At 38.4% G+C, this 19093-nt stretch overlaps 1 protein-coding gene across 1 annotated transcript in view; it reads left to right on the forward strand.

The window, feature by feature from the left end:
• The window catches only part of AFF2 (ALF transcription elongation factor 2), a 484531-nt gene that overhangs the window by 285849 nt on the left and 179589 nt on the right, over positions 1-19093 (forward strand). Inside the window, exon 4 of the mRNA XM_058659060.1 lies at positions 4019-4063. Within this exon, the coding sequence (XP_058515043.1) occupies positions 4019-4063 (45 nt within the window). The remainder of the gene's footprint in view (positions 1-4018; positions 4064-19093) is intronic.

Below are 19093 nucleotides of genomic sequence, written 5' to 3' on the forward strand. Positions count from 1 at the left end.
ATGGTCAGGTTTTATGAAACAATCTCAAGATGAGTTTAGATTTTTAAGAATATCTGTTCCCCTCACAATCTCTTAGTAACAGTGTACTCAGAGGCAGGCATTGACTTGTTCTGGGTGAATCACAGGATGGTCAGTATTGTTTTAGCACTTTAATTTCCACTAGTAGGAAAACTAGTGCTAGCTGCTAGTTATGTCTCAATTCCTCTATCGAGGTGTTTTTGATATCATGCAATACTCTAATTGCCAAGAAATGTGCTCCAAATTGATTAACTTCAGAATGATTATAGCATCCTGTGCAAGTTTTTTTTTATTGTTGCTACAGTTAATTTCATATTTGATGGTTTAAAGGTACCCTGATTATTTCATAACATGTGTGATTATCAATAGGCAAATAGATGATCTGTGTGTGGTCTCTGAATACATGGAGTGCAGTGGCAGCCTGCACCATCGGATGCTGAGGAAGTTGGCACTTATGAGAGCTCACAGTCAGTTCCCCAGCCACCTGGCAAGTGCCTCGTGCTTCTGGCCCGGAAAGAATCACAGCCTTGCCCAGCACAGGAGTGGGATCTGAGGCTGGAGGCAAAAGCAGGGCCTCTCCTGTGCATCAGGCCGCTTGCTTTCTGCTCCAAGAGGAGCGGGTAGAGGGGGGCCTGTGAAAGGACGCTGCAGCTCTGAGTGGCATACTTGTGCTTTGTGGTGTCTGAATACCCAAGAGTAGATTTAGAGAGAGGAGAGTGGCTTGGGAATTCAGCAGTTCTAATCCCACGACTGCCACTACTTTGTGGCCTCAGTCTTTTTCTTTCACACCTGTGCAAGTGGCTTCTCCAGAATATGACCGCAGGGGGTTTGAGAGGCAAGGAGTGCCAGAGGACAAACTGCAGGCTGAGCCCCAACCAGAGTTTAGCTTGCTTCCAGTGCACACTGACCCTTGGTGCCATGCCGCAGGGGTTCACACATGGAAGGGACCTCAGGTGGTCTCTCCACTTGTCAGCCATTTCAAATCCTTGGCCTCTCACTCCCTTGTGGAGCACCTCAGCTACTGGGAGCTTCTGTGTGAAATAGTTCTGACCTTGACCCTGCTAGTTCCCCCCACCTCAACCCTGCCTCATTTGCATGGACAGTTGAAGGCAGGAATTTTGCTGCCTTCAAGTGTCTTTAAATCCTCCCCCTTGGCACCATCCTGAGCACAGTGTGAGTTCAATCAGGATTTGTTGTCCAAAGAAATAAATGGAGAACTGATGAATAGGCGGACTGGGGGAATGAGTAAGATCCTATTACCCTTGTCAGGACTACCTTACAATGTATGTCCCGCTGGGTCTCTAATTGTTTGTTTTCATGTTCCATCTAGACATTTAACTCTGAGAGAAAAGAGCTAAATCTGGCAGTTATTTTTCTTACCAATCTCCCCATGCCCACACCCATCTAGGCACATGGGAAATAATTGCTGGCTAATTTAAAAGCATTTTCAGGGAAAGAAAAAGCACTCTCATTCCTAAGGAATTGTGTTGTGAAGAAAACAGCTACAGGACTGGGGGAGCTGCGTTTGCTGAGTTTTTCCAACCAAATGTTGGAATTTGGTATTTTTTACAAAAGAAAACTATGGGAAAACTGGATGTGGATGCATATTGACTTGACTACTGTTATCTGTAGAATTCTTTCCAATCCGAAGTGCTAGCATCTCTGATACGCATTATTAGATTTTCTGCAAAGCCCCAGGGCACATAACTCTTTATTTTGACAGCATTCTTCCCATCCGGAAATGGACATTGGTAATTCCAGGTGTAGATATGATATTTGCAGTTGGCAAGAGTGACTCAAATCTTAGCTTGAAAAGACAAGATTGGACTTTTAATAATAGGAAGTAATGAAAACAAGGGGACAAGGGGAAATAAAGTGACAGTGTGTGATACTCCTAGAAATCCTGTGAGATCCGAAGCGAAGAGGTGTTATTTTATTTTTATTCTGATTTTATTTTATCTTATTTGACAATTGGGAAAACTGGAACTCATCTGGAAAAAGTTACTAAGTTCTGGTCTCAGTTTGTAGTGCCAGAACTCTCACCCAGCTGTTTTTGACTCCTAGATAAACGCTGCTGCAGCATCTGCATATGGCTGATATATTTCCCCGTTGAATTTAAAAAGCAACATTTGATGAGCTTGTATGAATAAAGGAGAAAAGACCTTTTCACAGTACTGGGCCATACATTTCATTTTAGCCAGGCAGTCCACACTGATACAACAATCATGTTGAAGATTTAAGTCTTTGTTAGAATACTTTTAACCTTTGTGTTTGGGGAAGATATTTATTAGAAGTTCAAAAATTGTCTTGAAAAATACAGTTGCTGGAGCATTGAACTCTAGGATGACATTATATTTGCTCTTAATAATTAGCAGTGGAGTTCTATCATCCTGGAATATGTTAGAGCAGTATCCCCTAGTATATATTGTGTAGATTGTTTCTATGGAATAGCAATGTTGATCATTGGATTTTCTTAATTAGACCTTGGTTTGCGTCATGGACCTCTGAGAACCAGATCTGCACTACAGCATTTCCCACATTTGTTGGACATAGAACCTTTGATTTTGCAAAACTGGTTTCCCCTGGATGATCTCCTTTGTTGCACTTACAGTTACAGCTGTGCAATAATTATGTGATTGTTTCCGTCTGTGTCGTTGTATCTCTGTCTAGCACTGGCATGGTGGAGCATTCAGTGGACCTCAAAAGTGAATGAATGGGGCCCGGCGGTGTGGCCTAGTGGCTAAGGTCCTCGCCTTGAAAGCCCCGGGATCCCATATGGGTGCCGGTTCTAATCCCGGCAGCTCCACTTCCCATCCAGCTCCCTGCTTGTGGCCTGGGAAAGCAGTCTAGGACGGCCCAATGCTTTGGGACCCTGCACCCGCGTGGGAGACCCGGAAGAGGTTCTTGGTTCCCGGCTTCGGATTGGCGCGCATCGGCCCATTGTGGCTCACTTGGGGAATGAATCATCGGACGGAAGTTCTTCCTGTCTCTCCTCCTCTGTGTATATCCAGCTGTAATAAAATGAATAAATCTTTAAAAAAAAAAGTGAATGAATGAATGGGCTGTATCAAGCCAAATCAGCCACGGTTCCACTTCAGAAACCCACGGTTAAGGTTCTTTATAGTGTGTCTCCACTCTGGCAGAGTGTTTTGTTTGTTTGTTTGTTTGTTTGTTTGTTTCACTGTTTCATCTACTTAGTGCTAGAGTGTTATTGTTATGGGGAGGGCAATTACTGAAAACGGGAATTTTTTCTATGAAAGCGTACACTATCAATAAGTGTGCCTAAACATGTATAAAATGGAACTCTGATAACTAAGCCAGAATGCATTACTTCTCCTTATTAATCACTGTTTCATCCCGCCTCCCATGCATGGGATTTAATGTGCCTTGGAGGAGACACTCTTACATGTAGAACATATTCAGTAAATACTTGTGAAAGAATGCATGTAAAGTACTTTCATATGAGTTGCAGTTTTGCTGTATTTCTTAACATGCACTTGTTAAAACTGATGAACTCCAGTGTCATAATCTAGTCCTCTTTTACGCATATATAATGCTCATACTGCAATGTATCAGAGAATAACCACTAGCTCTGGCAAACCCGAAACATAGAGATGCCATAACAGTACTCCCTTAGAGGACTTGGCCACAAGTCCCTCGGCACGCAGTTTCTTAGCTGGTGTCTTACATTGGCATTTAGCTTCTTGCTCTCACAGATGATGGGACCCTGGAGGAAAGGGTCATGAACCTCCAAGGTCTATGGAGACAGAATAAGGAATCATTTTCTTTCTGCTCCCTGCTCCACACTTGTACTACTTCAATAAAGTAAAGCCAAATTGGCCATTCACACATATGCATTTTTATTTAACAGGTAAAACATGTTGACAGATAGATTACCTTATTTACAATGTATCATGCAGTATAATCTGTGATACAATACAATAGGCTTCTCTGAGAATAACTACATTATGTTTAATTTTTGCTGTTTATTTTGTTTTAGGTTAACATTCCCAGTGATCCAAGCTGTGTTGAGGAAATATTACGGGTGAGTCTCAAATCTTCAATTCTGTGCCTTCTGACACTGAAGCGATCCGTCGGCTGAAGCTGCTGACACTCCTGCTTAACAAGTATCATGATGCGAGGGAGATACTTGCACTTGATTTCAAGACTCTTCTATCACCTGCCTTATCTTTGGCCTATCCTCTGTCTATCATCTAATATCACAAACCCTCCATCCAGTTCTTGCATTCTCCAGCTTCCTTTGGAATCTCGGATGAGGCACATCACCTGCTTTAAGAAAGTTTATTCAAGCACCAACCCATAAATGTTTACTTTTTTTACTTTCTGGGGTTTTAACTTCATTGTTATCTGCCACTGTGCTGTTGATAGACCATGATAGTGGAGATCATGGTCTGCAATAATGGAATGACATATGAAAGGGTAAGAGGAGCGGGGGAGATATTTGGAAATGATAATATGTTGTGGAAAATAATACTTACGGAAGTACATTGATACATGAGAATGGCCTGGAGGCAGAACAAAAATTGAAAATAAAAAGGTGGTTATTGCCTGCACTAATAGCGATTCTAAAGGAAAAACTAAAATCAAACAGAAAACACGTACTTTTCTATTATTCAGGCTGTTGACACCATAGGGCAATATGGTACTCCTTACTACAAATTATAGGACTGAGTCCCTCTTGGGTGTAAGAATATGTCACTGCTGTGTCTTTGCATAGGTAACTCCATCTTTCTGAATCTCCCTTTCCCTTCCATCTCTAAAGAGGACAGTAATAGTTGCCCTTACTCTCATAAACGTGCCACATATTCACACTTATTATTATGCATAAATGATGACCAGGATAGCAATATAAAAGCAATGCAAATTACTTACTTGGGAAAGAAAACAACCTGTGTGCCCCTTTCCTCGCTAAACAAAGTTATCCCAGCTTTGTGCTATGCCCTCTCCCCAAGTAAATACCTTTGAATTTCAAACATGTCCTGTAAACATGTAGCCCTGAAATGCTGTTTAGTGTATTGTAGGCCTGCCATTGAACTTCACCTCTTGTGGATATGTGTGCACCTATTTACACTCTGGGACATTGCTTTCAATTATTAGGCTTGAGACTATGTGGATTCCAGATATGCTTGCCACTTTTGTGATATTAGATCCCAGCAACACTTCAGCCATCTGTCCCTGGGTCCCAAGGCCAGGGTCCAAGAAGGACAACTAGTGCTAAATACACAAATGTGATATCCCCTGAAAACGCAACTGCTGGTTCCTTGCACTGTGTGGGCATGGGAGCAATGCGCTCAATAGCCAGTCATTTCTTGGCTGCGTTTCTTAAGCTAACATCAAAAGGCATGCTACATTCTAGACAATAACCTTAATTTTCCTTTCTCTTATCTGGGCCACAAGCATGCATGAATCTAGTGGCCTTAAGTCCCAAAGAAATACTGGAACTCTCTCAAAATCTCATTTGTCACAACTGGAATTTTCTCCTTGAGAACAGCCTGACTCTGGTACCTAGATGGTTTTCACAGTGAACAAGGGAAAGGATGGGGCAAACACCTGTCAGAGTTAGGACTTTTCAGGTTTTTAGAGAATCATTTAGAGAAACAACAGATTTTCCCTTAAATGTAGGAAGAGAAGAAGTAGGTTGCCTTAATAAGTTCATAAAAGATAGCACTCTTTGAGAAAATATCAGAAGTCCTTCTGTTGTTCTTGAAAGAGAATCTAGGGAGAGTTTTTACTATTTTTTAAAGGGCCATATAGCTTGTGTAAAATTCTTTTTTCCCAAGCAGCATTGTTAATGACTGTACTTTTCTTTATTGAAGAATAAAAGTTTGGTTCACCATGCTTGGAATAATACAAGGTTTTTGAAGTCAGCATACCAAATGTTATGACTAATTCTTTTTTTTTTTTTTAAGATTTCTTTTTTTATTGGAAAGTCAGATATACCAACGAAAGAGAGAGGAAGATCTTTCATCCGCTGATTTATTCCCCAAGTGGCCACAATGGTCGGAGTTGCATCAAACCAAAACCAGGAGCCAGGAGTTTCCTCCAGGTCTTGCATATGGGTGCAGGATCCTATGGGTGCTTTGGGCCATCCTCGACTGCTTTCCCAGGCCACAAGCAGAGAGCTGGATGGGAAGCGGGGCTGCTGGGACATGAACTGGCATCCAATATGGAATTCCAGCACATTCAAGGCGAGGACTTTAGCTGCTAGGCTACCACACTGGGCCCCATGAAGAATTCTTTAATTTTTATTGACCACATTGTGTGTCACAACAGAGTATGCCTGCTGAAATGCTAACAAATCACACATTCGTGTTACTGTAAGTTTGAGGGCCTTGGAAGCCTGGGTAGAATTTCACAGTAAATCTGTTTGTTGTCCTGCTCTCCTCTGCCTCCCTCTTCAGGACATAATAACTTTTCTGCTGTTTTTCCTGTAGCTGACACTGTCAGTGCATTTCAAACTAACTCTTCTTACGGAACCAGAGAAAGGGACACTAATCCAGGACTGGGAAGTACTGGCTTCCGGTTGTGAGGCACTTCTACCCTAGCTGTACGTAGGTCTTTCCATTTAAAGTGTGGGCTGATTATTCCCCGCTCAACCTCACTGCCCACATCCAGTGAAGGAATCTACACTCTACATACCATTCTCTGCACTTCCAGTACTATCCTTCTTGCCCTCATGCCCTCGCAGATGCAATCGCATTATAGCAAGCTAATTCAATCTTATTTTTCTATAGCAGGTGTCTGCTTTTCAAAGTACTTGAAACTCATTATATTTTATTTTGATTGCAGGAAATAAGATAGTCCATTATTCCAAGAAACCAAGCTGCAAAAAAAAAAATTAAATGACTTTGCAACTAGATATGTGGAAATATGTGCCAGGTGTGCCAGGAGTAGCATAGAATCTGGTCTTTGTTTTTCCAAACCCAGTGATTTTTCTACTATACATAAGTACCTACTATCTTATTCCAAACTTAGAGTATGGATCTCATTTTTCAAAAGAAAATTGCTCCAGATACAGCTGACTTATTTGTAGCAACTTTAGCAATACCAGCAAACCAACATCCTTTGCCCCGATACCAGGACTAGCCTTCTTGTTGCCATCCTTTAATATTTTCCGATCTCATTTTGTGTAGTAACAACCAACAGCAGCAAAGTTACTATTATGAATAAAATAAACAACAGTGAATTCGACAAGAGAAAAGAAAGTATTTGGAATAAATAAAACGGAAATAAAAAACATCAAAACACATGGGATGCAGCAAAAACAAATAAACAAACAACAAAAAAACCCAGTATGGATCAGGTTATTGGAGTTACACTTTCCATGCTGGTTTCCTTATATGAGAGAGAACATACGGTATTGGTTCTTTTGTGATTGACTCATTTCACTGAGCATAATGGTCTCTACTTGGGACCACCTGATTGTAAATAGTATGATTTCATGCTTCTTAATAGCTGAATAATATTCCATGGAGTAGATGTACCACAGTTTCTTTAACCACTCTTCTTGGGATGCACATCTGGATTGTTTCCATGTCTTTGCTATTGTAGATTGTGCTGCTGCAAATATAGGATTACAGATCCCCTTCTCACATGCAGATTTCATTTCTGTTGGGTATATTCCTAGGAGCGGGATAGCTGGATCATATGGCAGATTTATTTGCAATTCTCTAAGCACTCTCCATACTGATTTCCACAGTGGTTGTACTAGCCTACACTCCCACCAGCAGTGAAGGAGGGTGCCTTTCTCCCCACATCCACGCCAGAAGGTGGTGTTAGTTGAGTTCTGAGTGTAGGCTAGTCTCATGGATTACATGGTGGCACCATTTTTCTCGAGACTTTTGTGTTTCCTTTTTGTCACCCATGTGTTGGTTATTCAGTGCTGCGTTTTTTTCATGGTGCTGTAATTTATAGTTGTCATTGTTGTTGTTGTTGCGGTTCTAATTCATACCGATTGTTGACTTTGTTTCACAGCTTCTCAATTATGGAAATGTATATAGTGATGGAGTACTGGGGTCCACCATATCTAGATGTGGGGGTATAACGCAACTTTCATTCCTGCTGCGAGAAAATGGATTCCCAATGAAACTGTTGGAAGTGTGTAGACAGTGGGATGCTGGGCTGTCTGACATTATCTGTTCCAGCAATGACAGGTTACACTTAAATAAGAGACTGAAAGAATTGTGATTCCTTCTGAGGGACTATACCATTGTAGTTAAATGGGGAAAATCTGTTGAGGGGGGTGGAAGTTTGGGGAGGGAATCCCAGTCTATATGAAATTGTACCACGTAATTCAAAAATTCAAAATAAAAAAAACATGCACAAAAAAAATCCAACAGTAAAGTGCTGCCTGCTTCATGGTTGGCACAGCCATCACACATTTGTCTTGGAGTCTTAGTCAGTCATACTGTACAGAAGGCAGTGAAAGCCTGAGAGGGGATGTCATCCTAGGGCACAGAGCCCAGGTTGCTGAAGAGGGTCATGCTGTCCATTTCTTATGGTCATGTTGGATTACCTCTACTTATGCTTGCTTAACAAGTGCAGGCCCATTTTATCATCAAAATTATTGTATGACATAAGCCAGTAATTTATTTTAGTTTCTGTTGTTTTCTCATGTTGTACAAGTTCGATTATGCCGATGTATTTGTAGTAGTTTTCTAAACCAGGATTCACAGGGCTACAGCATCTCCCCGCTAACCTGATTCACTAAACACAAAACCAGATGTGTGAACTCAGACGTCTTAGCTACTTGAAAGCATTTTATTGCTTATTACAGTGTCACAAATTGGAAACTTAAAGGCGGCCATGTGCAGTGCAGCCCAGATCATGTAATTGCTTTCGTCAGCATGCCATTTACTCTTCAGAATCAAGCTCCTCTAGAGTGCAAACAGAAATGAAAAATATTAACAATGCTGGCCCCGTGATGGCGCTTTGCAGTTATAATTTATTTATCTTGTGAGGAATTCCTAGGCTGCTCCTACGCAATAATACTGACATCCAAGCATAGCTTCCTTTCTGAGCTCCATGAGGTTTTATGGGTCCTACAGTCATCGTGTCTGCAAGTTAAGCCAAGGGTAACAGCATGCTTTAAATGCTATTAGCTAAGGTTAGATTTCCAATTATTATTTGTTTTGCAGCAGTATGATTTATTTGATCCTAGCAAGAATTTATTTAAAATGCCAACAAACTATCAATTAAATCTTATCTAGAGTCAAAAATGCAGATAGAGTGCTTCTCATAGATTTCATTCACAACAGATTGTGTTTCCTAGTAAAACGCCTTCTGTAGCTGACAATTTCTTAGCCAAACATGTGTAAGGGCAAGGCACTACTTAAGAGGGATGCTGAATTTACTAACTAGGACGTATACACTGCTTCTTTCCTTTTTTCTTCCTGCCACATGATTCCTGTTGACAGCACCTTCAGGTGTTAATTTCAGTATAATCTATGGTTAAGTATTCTAAAGAATGCTTAGAATAGAGTTAAGGCATTTCTTATTACTCCTACGTATTAATTGCTTCTTATACGTTTGTATTTCAGTTTACACTTTTAGCATGGAAATAACTTCCCAGATAAGTAAAGGACAACCATCTACAGTCCTTGCTTTTTAAAAATACAATACCTTTAACAGAAAAACAAATGAAAACCTACGTTTTCTGAATGAGAAAAATGTGTCAAAGAGTAAAACTCTTCTGACAATCATGTCCAAAATTACATAATTGATTGTATGATCACAACTATGAACTTTAATCAAGTAACTTTCAGAAGAATTTCTTTTACAAAATTAAGCAATAATTAGACAATTAATTTTATACCCTGTCAAATTAATGTATGCGTAAGATTAAATCAGAAACATACATATGGTTTTCTACATATCTGCCTTCTGAAATATATGAAGCAAAAAAATCTATCCTGTTCTGGTGTTGACTTTTTATGCTTTAAGAAAGTGTTCAGTATTAGAAAGATAAAAATAACTAAATATACCTGCAATTAACGTTAATATCGATGGAGTCAAACAAATGAAATTGTTGATTTACCCTCTGTTAAGATGTTAAGCTGATGACTAGCTCCTAACTAATGACACTGGGAAATATGTAAATTTTTCAGCAGGTGAAAATGCCCTTGACTGGGTAAATGATGTGGAGTATTACCTTTTCTAAAGCTAATGCACAGCACTAATGGACTTCATATGTAGCATGTGGATGTGAGGTGAGCTGTTCGTGGAATCAAATTAGCCCAGAAGAGATATTACCCATTACTTGTCTCCCTGTAATCAACCCAGAAGAAAGCTGCTCAATCTAATTAGGACAACTATTATGTGAACAATGTAGGTAAGCCATCCAGTGTGCTTCCAAATGCATTTAGAACCTGTCAAGCAGTTTAAAAATTATCATGTGGAATCTGGGGGTCTGCAGCTACTATATGAGGTGAAGTTTAAATGATTTTGCAGATGTTATTGGGAAAGTGAGTAATGTGAGTAACGAGGTGACTAGCTCAGCGAATCATGGGGACCTGTCAAATGTGAGGCGATGTCAAAGAGGAGCTGATGTCAAATAGCAGTGACTTAGCAAGCCAGCATGACGCTGTCCAAGGAGTGAACAAGAGTAGCCCCTTTCCATAGCTGAGCAGGTATATTAGTTTCTATATATTGTAGGTGTGTTGTAAAAATAAGCTCGTTTTCTGTCACTCTGTTCCTTTTTGTGAATATCATGATTTGTTATTTTCTATTGAATTAAATAAAATTAAGTGAGAATTTAAGCCACGTGTAGGATTTACACCTGCTTTCTTTATCTTGGGTGAACCTGGAGGATAATGAGACAATGGAATAGGTTGCCAAAAAAGCACTGTAATCTAATCTAAAAGAAACAATAGTGTCCAACTATTGTTTCTGAACCTGTTTGTCCTATAGGTGCTAATGGAACTGGGATGGGGAGGGAGAAGTGATGACAAAAAAAAAAAAAGCCATTCCTCTTGCATCTGTACATTGGGAAAACTCTTGGACAATGTTTATTTATTTCCTTCACCCATTTCTTCACAAAATCGTTTTGCTGTCTCTGAGTTTTCGAAGCTGTTTGTAAATCCTGGATATTAGTCTCCTACTGGTCGTGCAGTGTGCAAAGATGTTCTCCCATTCTGTTGGTTGCTTCTTCGCTTTTTTAGTCATTTCCTTTGTAGCACCGAAGCATCTTAGTTTGGTGAAGTGCCATTTGTTGTTGTTTTGTTTTATTTTGTTTTTTTATTTGTCTTCAGCTGTCTGTGCTTTTGGTGACCCAGAAGCCACCGCCAACACCTGTATCTTGGAGAGTGTGCCCTATATTTTTCTGTAATAGTTGTATGGCTTCTCGGTGCAGCTTTAGATCCTTGAGCCATTGAGAGCTGCTTTTTGCATAAGGTGACAGGCATGTGAGGGATTAATCCCTTTCACTCCTGCAGGCTGCTATCCAAGTGCCCCAGCAGCACTTGTTGAAGAAACTAGGCTTTTTTTTTTTTTTTTTTTTTGGATAATTTCAGTTCTCTTGTTGAAGATTAGTTGGCTGTACATGTAAGGGCTCCCTTCTGGGGTTTCTATTCTGTTCCATTGAACTTCTACTCTATTTCTGTACTTGTACCAGAATGAAATTCTGCCATTTGCAATAAAATGGTCCCAACTAGAGACCATTATGCTCAATGAAATAAGCTGATCTCCAAAGGACAAATATCATATGTTCTCTCTGATTTAAGGCAAGCTTCACGAAAAATACAAGATTAATAGGTTATATACATAAGCATGTATGTACGTATATTCATCTAGAGGAACTGTATAATGGGAACAAGTACACCATGGAGATTCATTGCAGTAAGCATCTGTACTCTTGAGTAACAACAGATGTACTCCCTTGGGCCCGGCGCCATGGCCTAGCGGCTAAAGTCCTCGCCTCGAACGCCCCAGGATCCCATATGGGCACTGGTTCTAATCCCAGCAGCTCCACTTCCCATCCAGCTCTCTACTTGTGGCCTGGGAAAGCAGTAGAGAACTGCTCAATGCCTTGGGACCCTGCACCCGCGTGGGAGACCCAGAAGAAGCTCCTGGCTCCTGGCTTTGGATCGGCTCAGCACTGGCCATTGCGGCCACTTGGGGAGTGAATCATCGGATGGAAAATCTTCCTCTGTATCTTTCCTCCTCGTCTTTCTGTCTGTCTGTCTATCTATCTATCTATATCTGACTTTGCAATAAAAATAAATAAATCTTTAAAAAAAAGATGTACTTCCAATGGAACTGTTTAATATCTTCATATTAGAATGCTGGACTTTGTACAATTGTATATACCACGACTATCAGTATACACTTAAATAGCAGAATGATGGACTTAAGAGTGTTGCAGGACTAAACTGAACTATTGTCACAATGTAAGGGGAAACTTTGGGGGGGAGAGGGTAAGGGAGGGTGGAAGGAGAACTCCTTGAACTGCATCATGAAAGATAAAGAAGTTTAAAAAAACTTTGAAAAATAATAGGAAAAGTAACATCTCTGGATGATGCTTTGAGAAAACAATCCCTAAGAATTAAAATCTATCTGGTAAGCATCCTCAAGTTTTGAACTGGAAAAAACTAAAGCAAAATTTGCATCCCTTCACGTAGACCACTATAAAAAGTATTATGAATGAGACAAATAAATTGAATCTGTGTAATTGATCCAGCCCAGAGCAACCATGACCTACGTTCCAGGTTATCTTGTGAAGGAAAACAGGGAAGAAACCAAGTCACAATTCCCAAGGTCAAGGATCTGAGGCATAGCCAAAAAAATACTGATTTTCATGAGAAGTGGCACATCACAGATATCTAAAATAGTGTTGGAATGATAATACACATAGCAAGTTTATAAATGAGAGCTTTCATGGGCCAAGATTGGGAAGGGAAAAAAGCAAGATTGAATCAGAATTTGACAAAGTAATCCAATTTATTGAAAAGAATTTATTAGTGAGACAAAATAGAAAAGTAAAATGCTGCTTTTCAATAGCCTGTAATACTAGTGTTTAATGGCGAGAAATAAGAAATACTCAGCCACCCTGTATGCTGAGGGAAATTCCTGCTAGATTTGCATTTTAGAGTAACTATTTTCACCAAAATTTGGTAATAACAAGCATGGCAATAAGCATAAAATCTATGAAAACACAAACATGTAATTTGTGAAAAAAAAGTTATCATCAAAGTTGTTGCTCTAATATATTGGCGTAAATTTGTTAAAAACATGAAGCAATGTAATTTTTTAAATTTGACATTCATTTTATTTTTTTGGTGTTTTGGTGCTACCGATGCATCTTATGGTATTTCACAAAAGTTTTTAAAGTCTCTCTTTTTCACATATATGAAAGCTTTCACTAAATCATGTAGAACAAAATAAAAGTAAAATTTCTGTTTAGTAGCAGTGATTACATTATTTGGGAAAAAGAGGGCAGTGGTTTCAAAGGACTATACTACTGTTATGATATAGGAGAAAATGGTTGGGGAGGGGAAAAGGAAGGTGGAGTGGGAGTGTGGAAGGGAAAATTCCTGAGCTAAGGACCTGTATCATAAAAAAAACAAACAAAAAAAATTAAAAATAGTATTTCCCAAAAATCAACTAAACTTACCTATATTTACACTTCTCAACATTTTGATATACTTTTAAACTTCTATTTAGAAAGATTAGTATCTTGAAGTTAAATCTTTAATTTTCTAATGTATATTATATTAAGATGGACATTTACAGTAAATAACAATTTTTTGACAATTGAACAAGGCATATATATATAGAGAGAGAGAGAGTAAGAAGGTATTAGGTAGTTTATCAGTTCTATGCAACAGTGAAGTGATAATAGAGTAACCTGCCTTTTATATTTCTAGGCAATCTACTTTTTACATACACTAAATGGTAAGAGGCTGCTTTTACAGAAACCTAAAGCAATTCAATAGCAAAATCCTTACATTCTCTACTTTCAAAGAGAAACTTAGAAGCTGCTATAAAATTGTCTTACCTGTATGCCATAGTAGTAACTTTTTAGATAATTTTAGATAGTAAGTAATCTTAGATGAATTCCAAAGTGATCAGTATTATTTAATTTTAAAGAAGCAGAGTCAGTTGATAAAGGAACTCAAAGATATTATTTAAAGATGGACACATCAAGAACTGCAACTAATGAATTATTAACAGAAAATCATTATAATCTACAGATTCAGGATCTATTTTTCTTAATATAATAATAAACGGATTCTTTCCAATACAATATGGGATTTTATGGGGAAATCCAACCAAACTCTTAAGCAACGTAGATTAACTGTTTCAGAATATAGAACAACAAAAAATTTGCAAAGTATTTTTATAAATTTTGGTCTATGTGGCATATAACATTGGCAACAAAATAAAATACAATAGGTACAGAAGAAAATAAAACTACATACTGTCATTTATGAATATTGGTGTAAGTTTTCTTAATAAAATATGAACAGAATCAACAGCATCCTAAGGGGTTTATACCATCACCAGGTGGTTTTATTTCAGAAATACAAAGCTGCTGTAATACTAAGAATTGCATTAGTACAATTCATTTTATGAATAAAATACAAAAGGAAAAACATATGATCATCTTTCCAGATGATAAGACAATTGACAAAGTTCAACACCCATTCTTAATAAAATAGAATTATATGGCAGCAGCATCAATGTGATAAGGTGTGTTCATCTCATCCCTGAGAATTAGTATCGTAGTACATGGGGAAACTCTGGAAGTCTTCTCATTATAGTCAAGGAAAAGGCTTAATGCTGTTATGTACCACTATCACTTAGTGTGCATCTGGAAATTAGCCAAAATAGTTAAACAAAATAATGAAATAAGAAGTATTAAGATAGTAGAGATGTTAAAATGTGAAAGGGTTGTTACTTGTGGAAAATATATATTTATAATGGCTTTCTGGAGACTCCAAGAGCATTAATCAAAGCACTGCTATACATAATATAATCATGCACAATTGCAAGTCAGTAAAGTTGCTATGTGAAATATATATATAATGTAGTCTTCATAATGTATATCAAGATATATATCCAGATATAATAGACAAAAAATCAATTTATACCCCAAGAAGTAATTTGAAATTAAATATGACAGAGTTATACCAGCAAAGTAGGTCATTATAAGAGACTCCAATAAATGTTTTTTAAAGGGAAGGCATACCTTTCTTGGAAAGATTGCAATGTCGTGAACATTTCTATTCTCCCTCTGAAAGTTTTGGGTCCTTATTTCATACTGTTTTTTTCAGATGCATTTAAGATTACAAACAAACGCAAAAAAAAAAGGAATATAAGAGAATATAAAATTTTTCACTTTTAGGCCAAGTCTTAGGATGAGTTTGCAGATATAGGAAGCAATTTTGAAAGTTTATAGGTTTCAAGAAGTTTGAGAAAGTTTTGATGAATTAATGAACAAAAGAGCGAGGGTTTAGGAAATACACTAAGATTATGAAACAATATGAAGACTCGTTTATATTGAAGACATTATGTTAGTTTTAGGTAGGATCCAATCTGTACATTGCGTAACATTTTCCAGCAGTGCTAAACTCATTGTTCAGATGCCACTGCCTAAATGGGTAAATAGCAGCCACTCATCCCCAATCACATAATCAGAACATGACTAAGTGACAGACAGAACTGAAACCCAGGCAGACACAGACACACCAAACCTTTATGTAGTCTTTTTGTTTGTTTATTTATTTGTTTGTTTTAAATTTAAGGCAGTTTTAAGGATTTTTGGTGGTAAATAACACCATACCAATGCCAAAAATTAAAGACTGTCATCACTCTCCTGTTACAGAGAATGAAATAGAAACATCCCTCCCTGAGGGGCAGTTAACAGAGGGATACATATTAGAATAATTGAGACAAAGAATGTCTTAGGGACACATCTTGATTAAAGAAGTATAGCATGTATGTATATACATGCTTATCTATCTATCTATACACATATATATATTTATATAATATATAATTTATATAATACATATGTATGTATGTGTGTGTGTGTTGTTAAATATAGCTTGACACTAGGATGCTGGACTTTATACCACTCTCTATACCTACAGTGTCAGCATACACTTAAATAGCAAAACAATGGACTTGTGACTGTTGTTGAGGGACTTAACTATTGTTATAATGTAAGGGAAAACAGTTAGGTGGAGGGAGGGTGGAAGAGGGAGTGGAAGGGTGGAGGAGGAAATACCTGAACCTAAGGAATTGAGCCATGAAACATAAAGATTTTTTTTAATTAAAAATTAAAAGGAGAAAGAGTTAGAGCATCGCTCTTCTCATTTGTTAAATCCTCTTGGGTAACTTAGTCTTTCTGTACTTCATTTTCATAAAATTGTGATAATATTGCCTAGCTTTAGGGTTATAGGATAAATGAGATGATTGCATGTAACACTTCCAGAATAGTGCTTGGAGAAGTTAAAAGTTTCAGATCCGTCCTTTCTTCTCCATTTTAAATGGCAGATCTTACCAAGGCTAGAGGAGAAGGAAGGTCTTTGTTACTGAAAGTTCTGCAGCAGAGCTCCTGTGAATTCCCATTATCTGGAGGAATCTACTCCCCCTCTCCCTGTCCTTTCTCCTTTTCCTATTCCCTGTAGCTTGTCAATCTATTAAAGCATTCACTTAAGATGTGTATTAAAGAAGGGACCATGAGCAATCGTTGAATACCTTCAGTGACATTAGGGACCCATTACCCCCCATGGTAATTCCTTGATGGAGTACAGAAACCATAGATCTTTTATTAAACTTAAAATAGACTGAATCCTGAGAGAAAAGGTTGTCTAAAGTTTCAATTATGTCAGATGGACATAGAGATATAATTGTAGCAGTTACTACAATTAATAATACAGTATTGTGTATATGAAATTTACTAAGCTAAGTTCTATGTTGACTAGCCTAAGTACAGTTTTCATTTCACAATGTTACATACATCAAGACATATTCAAGAGGGCATTTTGGTGCAGCAGGTTAAGCCCACATTTGTTATTGGAGTGCCTGCTTGTGGCCCATCCACTCTACTTCTGACCCAGCTTTCTGCTAATGCATTTTGCTAGGCATTGGATAAAGGCTTTACTCCTTGCTTCCCACGTCGGTGACCCGGCAGTTCTTGGCTCCTGGTTTTGGCCTGACAAAATACTAGCTGCTCTGGCTGGTGCAGGCATTTGTACCATGAGACAATGAATGATTCTCTCTCTCTCTCTCTCTCCCCATTTCAAGATAATAAAACATAAAAGAACTTTTAAAAATGTAAACATTAGAGTCTGACACGATGGCTCAATTCGCTAATCCTCTGCCTGCAAGTAGCAGAATCCCATATGGGTGCTGGTTCATGTCCCAGCTGTTCCACTTCCTATCCAGTTCTCTGCTTGGGGCTTGGGAAAGCAGCAGAGAATGGACCAAGTCACCGGCCCCCTCACTCACGTGGAAGACTGAGAAGAAGTTCCTAGCTTCAGATAAAGTCGGCTGCAGCCATTGTGGCCATTTGAAAGTGAACCAGTGGGTGGACGATCTTTCTCACTTTCTTTCCTTCTTTGTGAATCTGCCTTGACAATTAAGATAAATTGTTTTAAAAAGCAGACATCATACTATATACTGCAAGTACATGAATTTTGATACCTCAGTAAAACTAAAGCCCAAAAGGCCATTCATTGGAAGGTATTTTGATTAACAAGCATGCGCAATAAATTCAGCCCTCGCCTTACAGAAGACTTGTTTTATACTTGTTTTACTTGATTTTTTTTCAAACTTGTATGAGCCATTCATGGTAATCAATTAAGATAATGGTATTAGCTGAGGGCAGTAATTCCAAAGCAATTATAATGTCATCTTGAAGCTCCTAAACTATCATCAGCATCCTGAAAACTGAGAAAGCCTGGTTCCCATTGCAGGGTCTACACCACTGCCTATTACAACAGCCTTATGGAGCCTAGTACTGACCAAAGCCTGTTGTGTAAAGCCAGACATCTAAGTAGGAGTCCTTGAACTCAATGACTTTTTCTCCAAGTCTCCATTATCTATGTGATCTGTGAAATAAGAATAGGAAAAACTACTTCCATGTTCCTTCTTGTCCTTTCTTGTCCTTTCTTTTCCTTCCTTCTTTCCTTCCTCCTTCCTTCCTTCCTTCCTTCCTTCCTTCCTTCCTTCTGTCCTTCCTCTCATCTCTTTGAGATGTAAAAACAGAAATCTTCCATCTACTGCAGCTTTCAGTGAATTAAAAAAAAGTAACTTTGATAAAAGATTGAGAAGAGATGAGTCCAAAAATACATGCAAACCCTTATTGGATGATTATCATGTCTCTTCTTATTGTTAAGTTATTTCAGGTGTTTTCAAAGTTGTCTTTGGTTTCATATTTCAACACTTCACAGGTTTTCAATCTAGTTTAGCCAAGGGTTTGAATTGGGATTTTTTTTAATTATTAAATGAGTAAGCCTCTTTTCGCAATCTTAATACAGTGCTTATTTCTTTTTCATTTTTGAGCCCTATAGACTTGCAGCTTTTCGATTTGCCTTGTTTGTTTAATTAGTCCAGAGACCCTAGCATGTGGTAGCTTACAAATCCCTAACCAGGATTTTTTAAAATATTTTTGTACTCATCTTTACATCTTCCAAATAAATGCAGAAGACAGTAGATGACCGGGAGCCAGTAGGAGATGTGAAGTGGTGATGTGCTGTGATGCTGTGAAGAAAGATGTGTCTATAACCCAGTATGAAACCACTGTATGACAATGGGCTTTCGGACAAATTACAAATAGATTACCAGCAACAGACCTGTATCCCGTCCCTGGAAGAGGCAGCTTTATGTGTGAGATGAGAGTCGTCTGTGTGCTATTTATTTACCTCATGCTCAGTGTTGCACTAGCCCACCAGAAGCTTCCCAGAAAAGAATTTGACATTGTTCCCTTCAAATCTTCTATAAGGTGTTTTGCTAAATTTATTGCTGGGAGTAAAGTATCGATCTGGTTACCTCATGAGGTGATATGGCCTCAAAACAAATAGAGCCTTAAAGAGGATTTAGAGACATC

This window comes from Ochotona princeps, chromosome X (assembly GCF_030435755.1).
Source record: "Ochotona princeps isolate mOchPri1 chromosome X, mOchPri1.hap1, whole genome shotgun sequence".
Lineage (NCBI taxonomy): Eukaryota > Metazoa > Chordata > Mammalia > Lagomorpha > Ochotonidae > Ochotona > Ochotona princeps.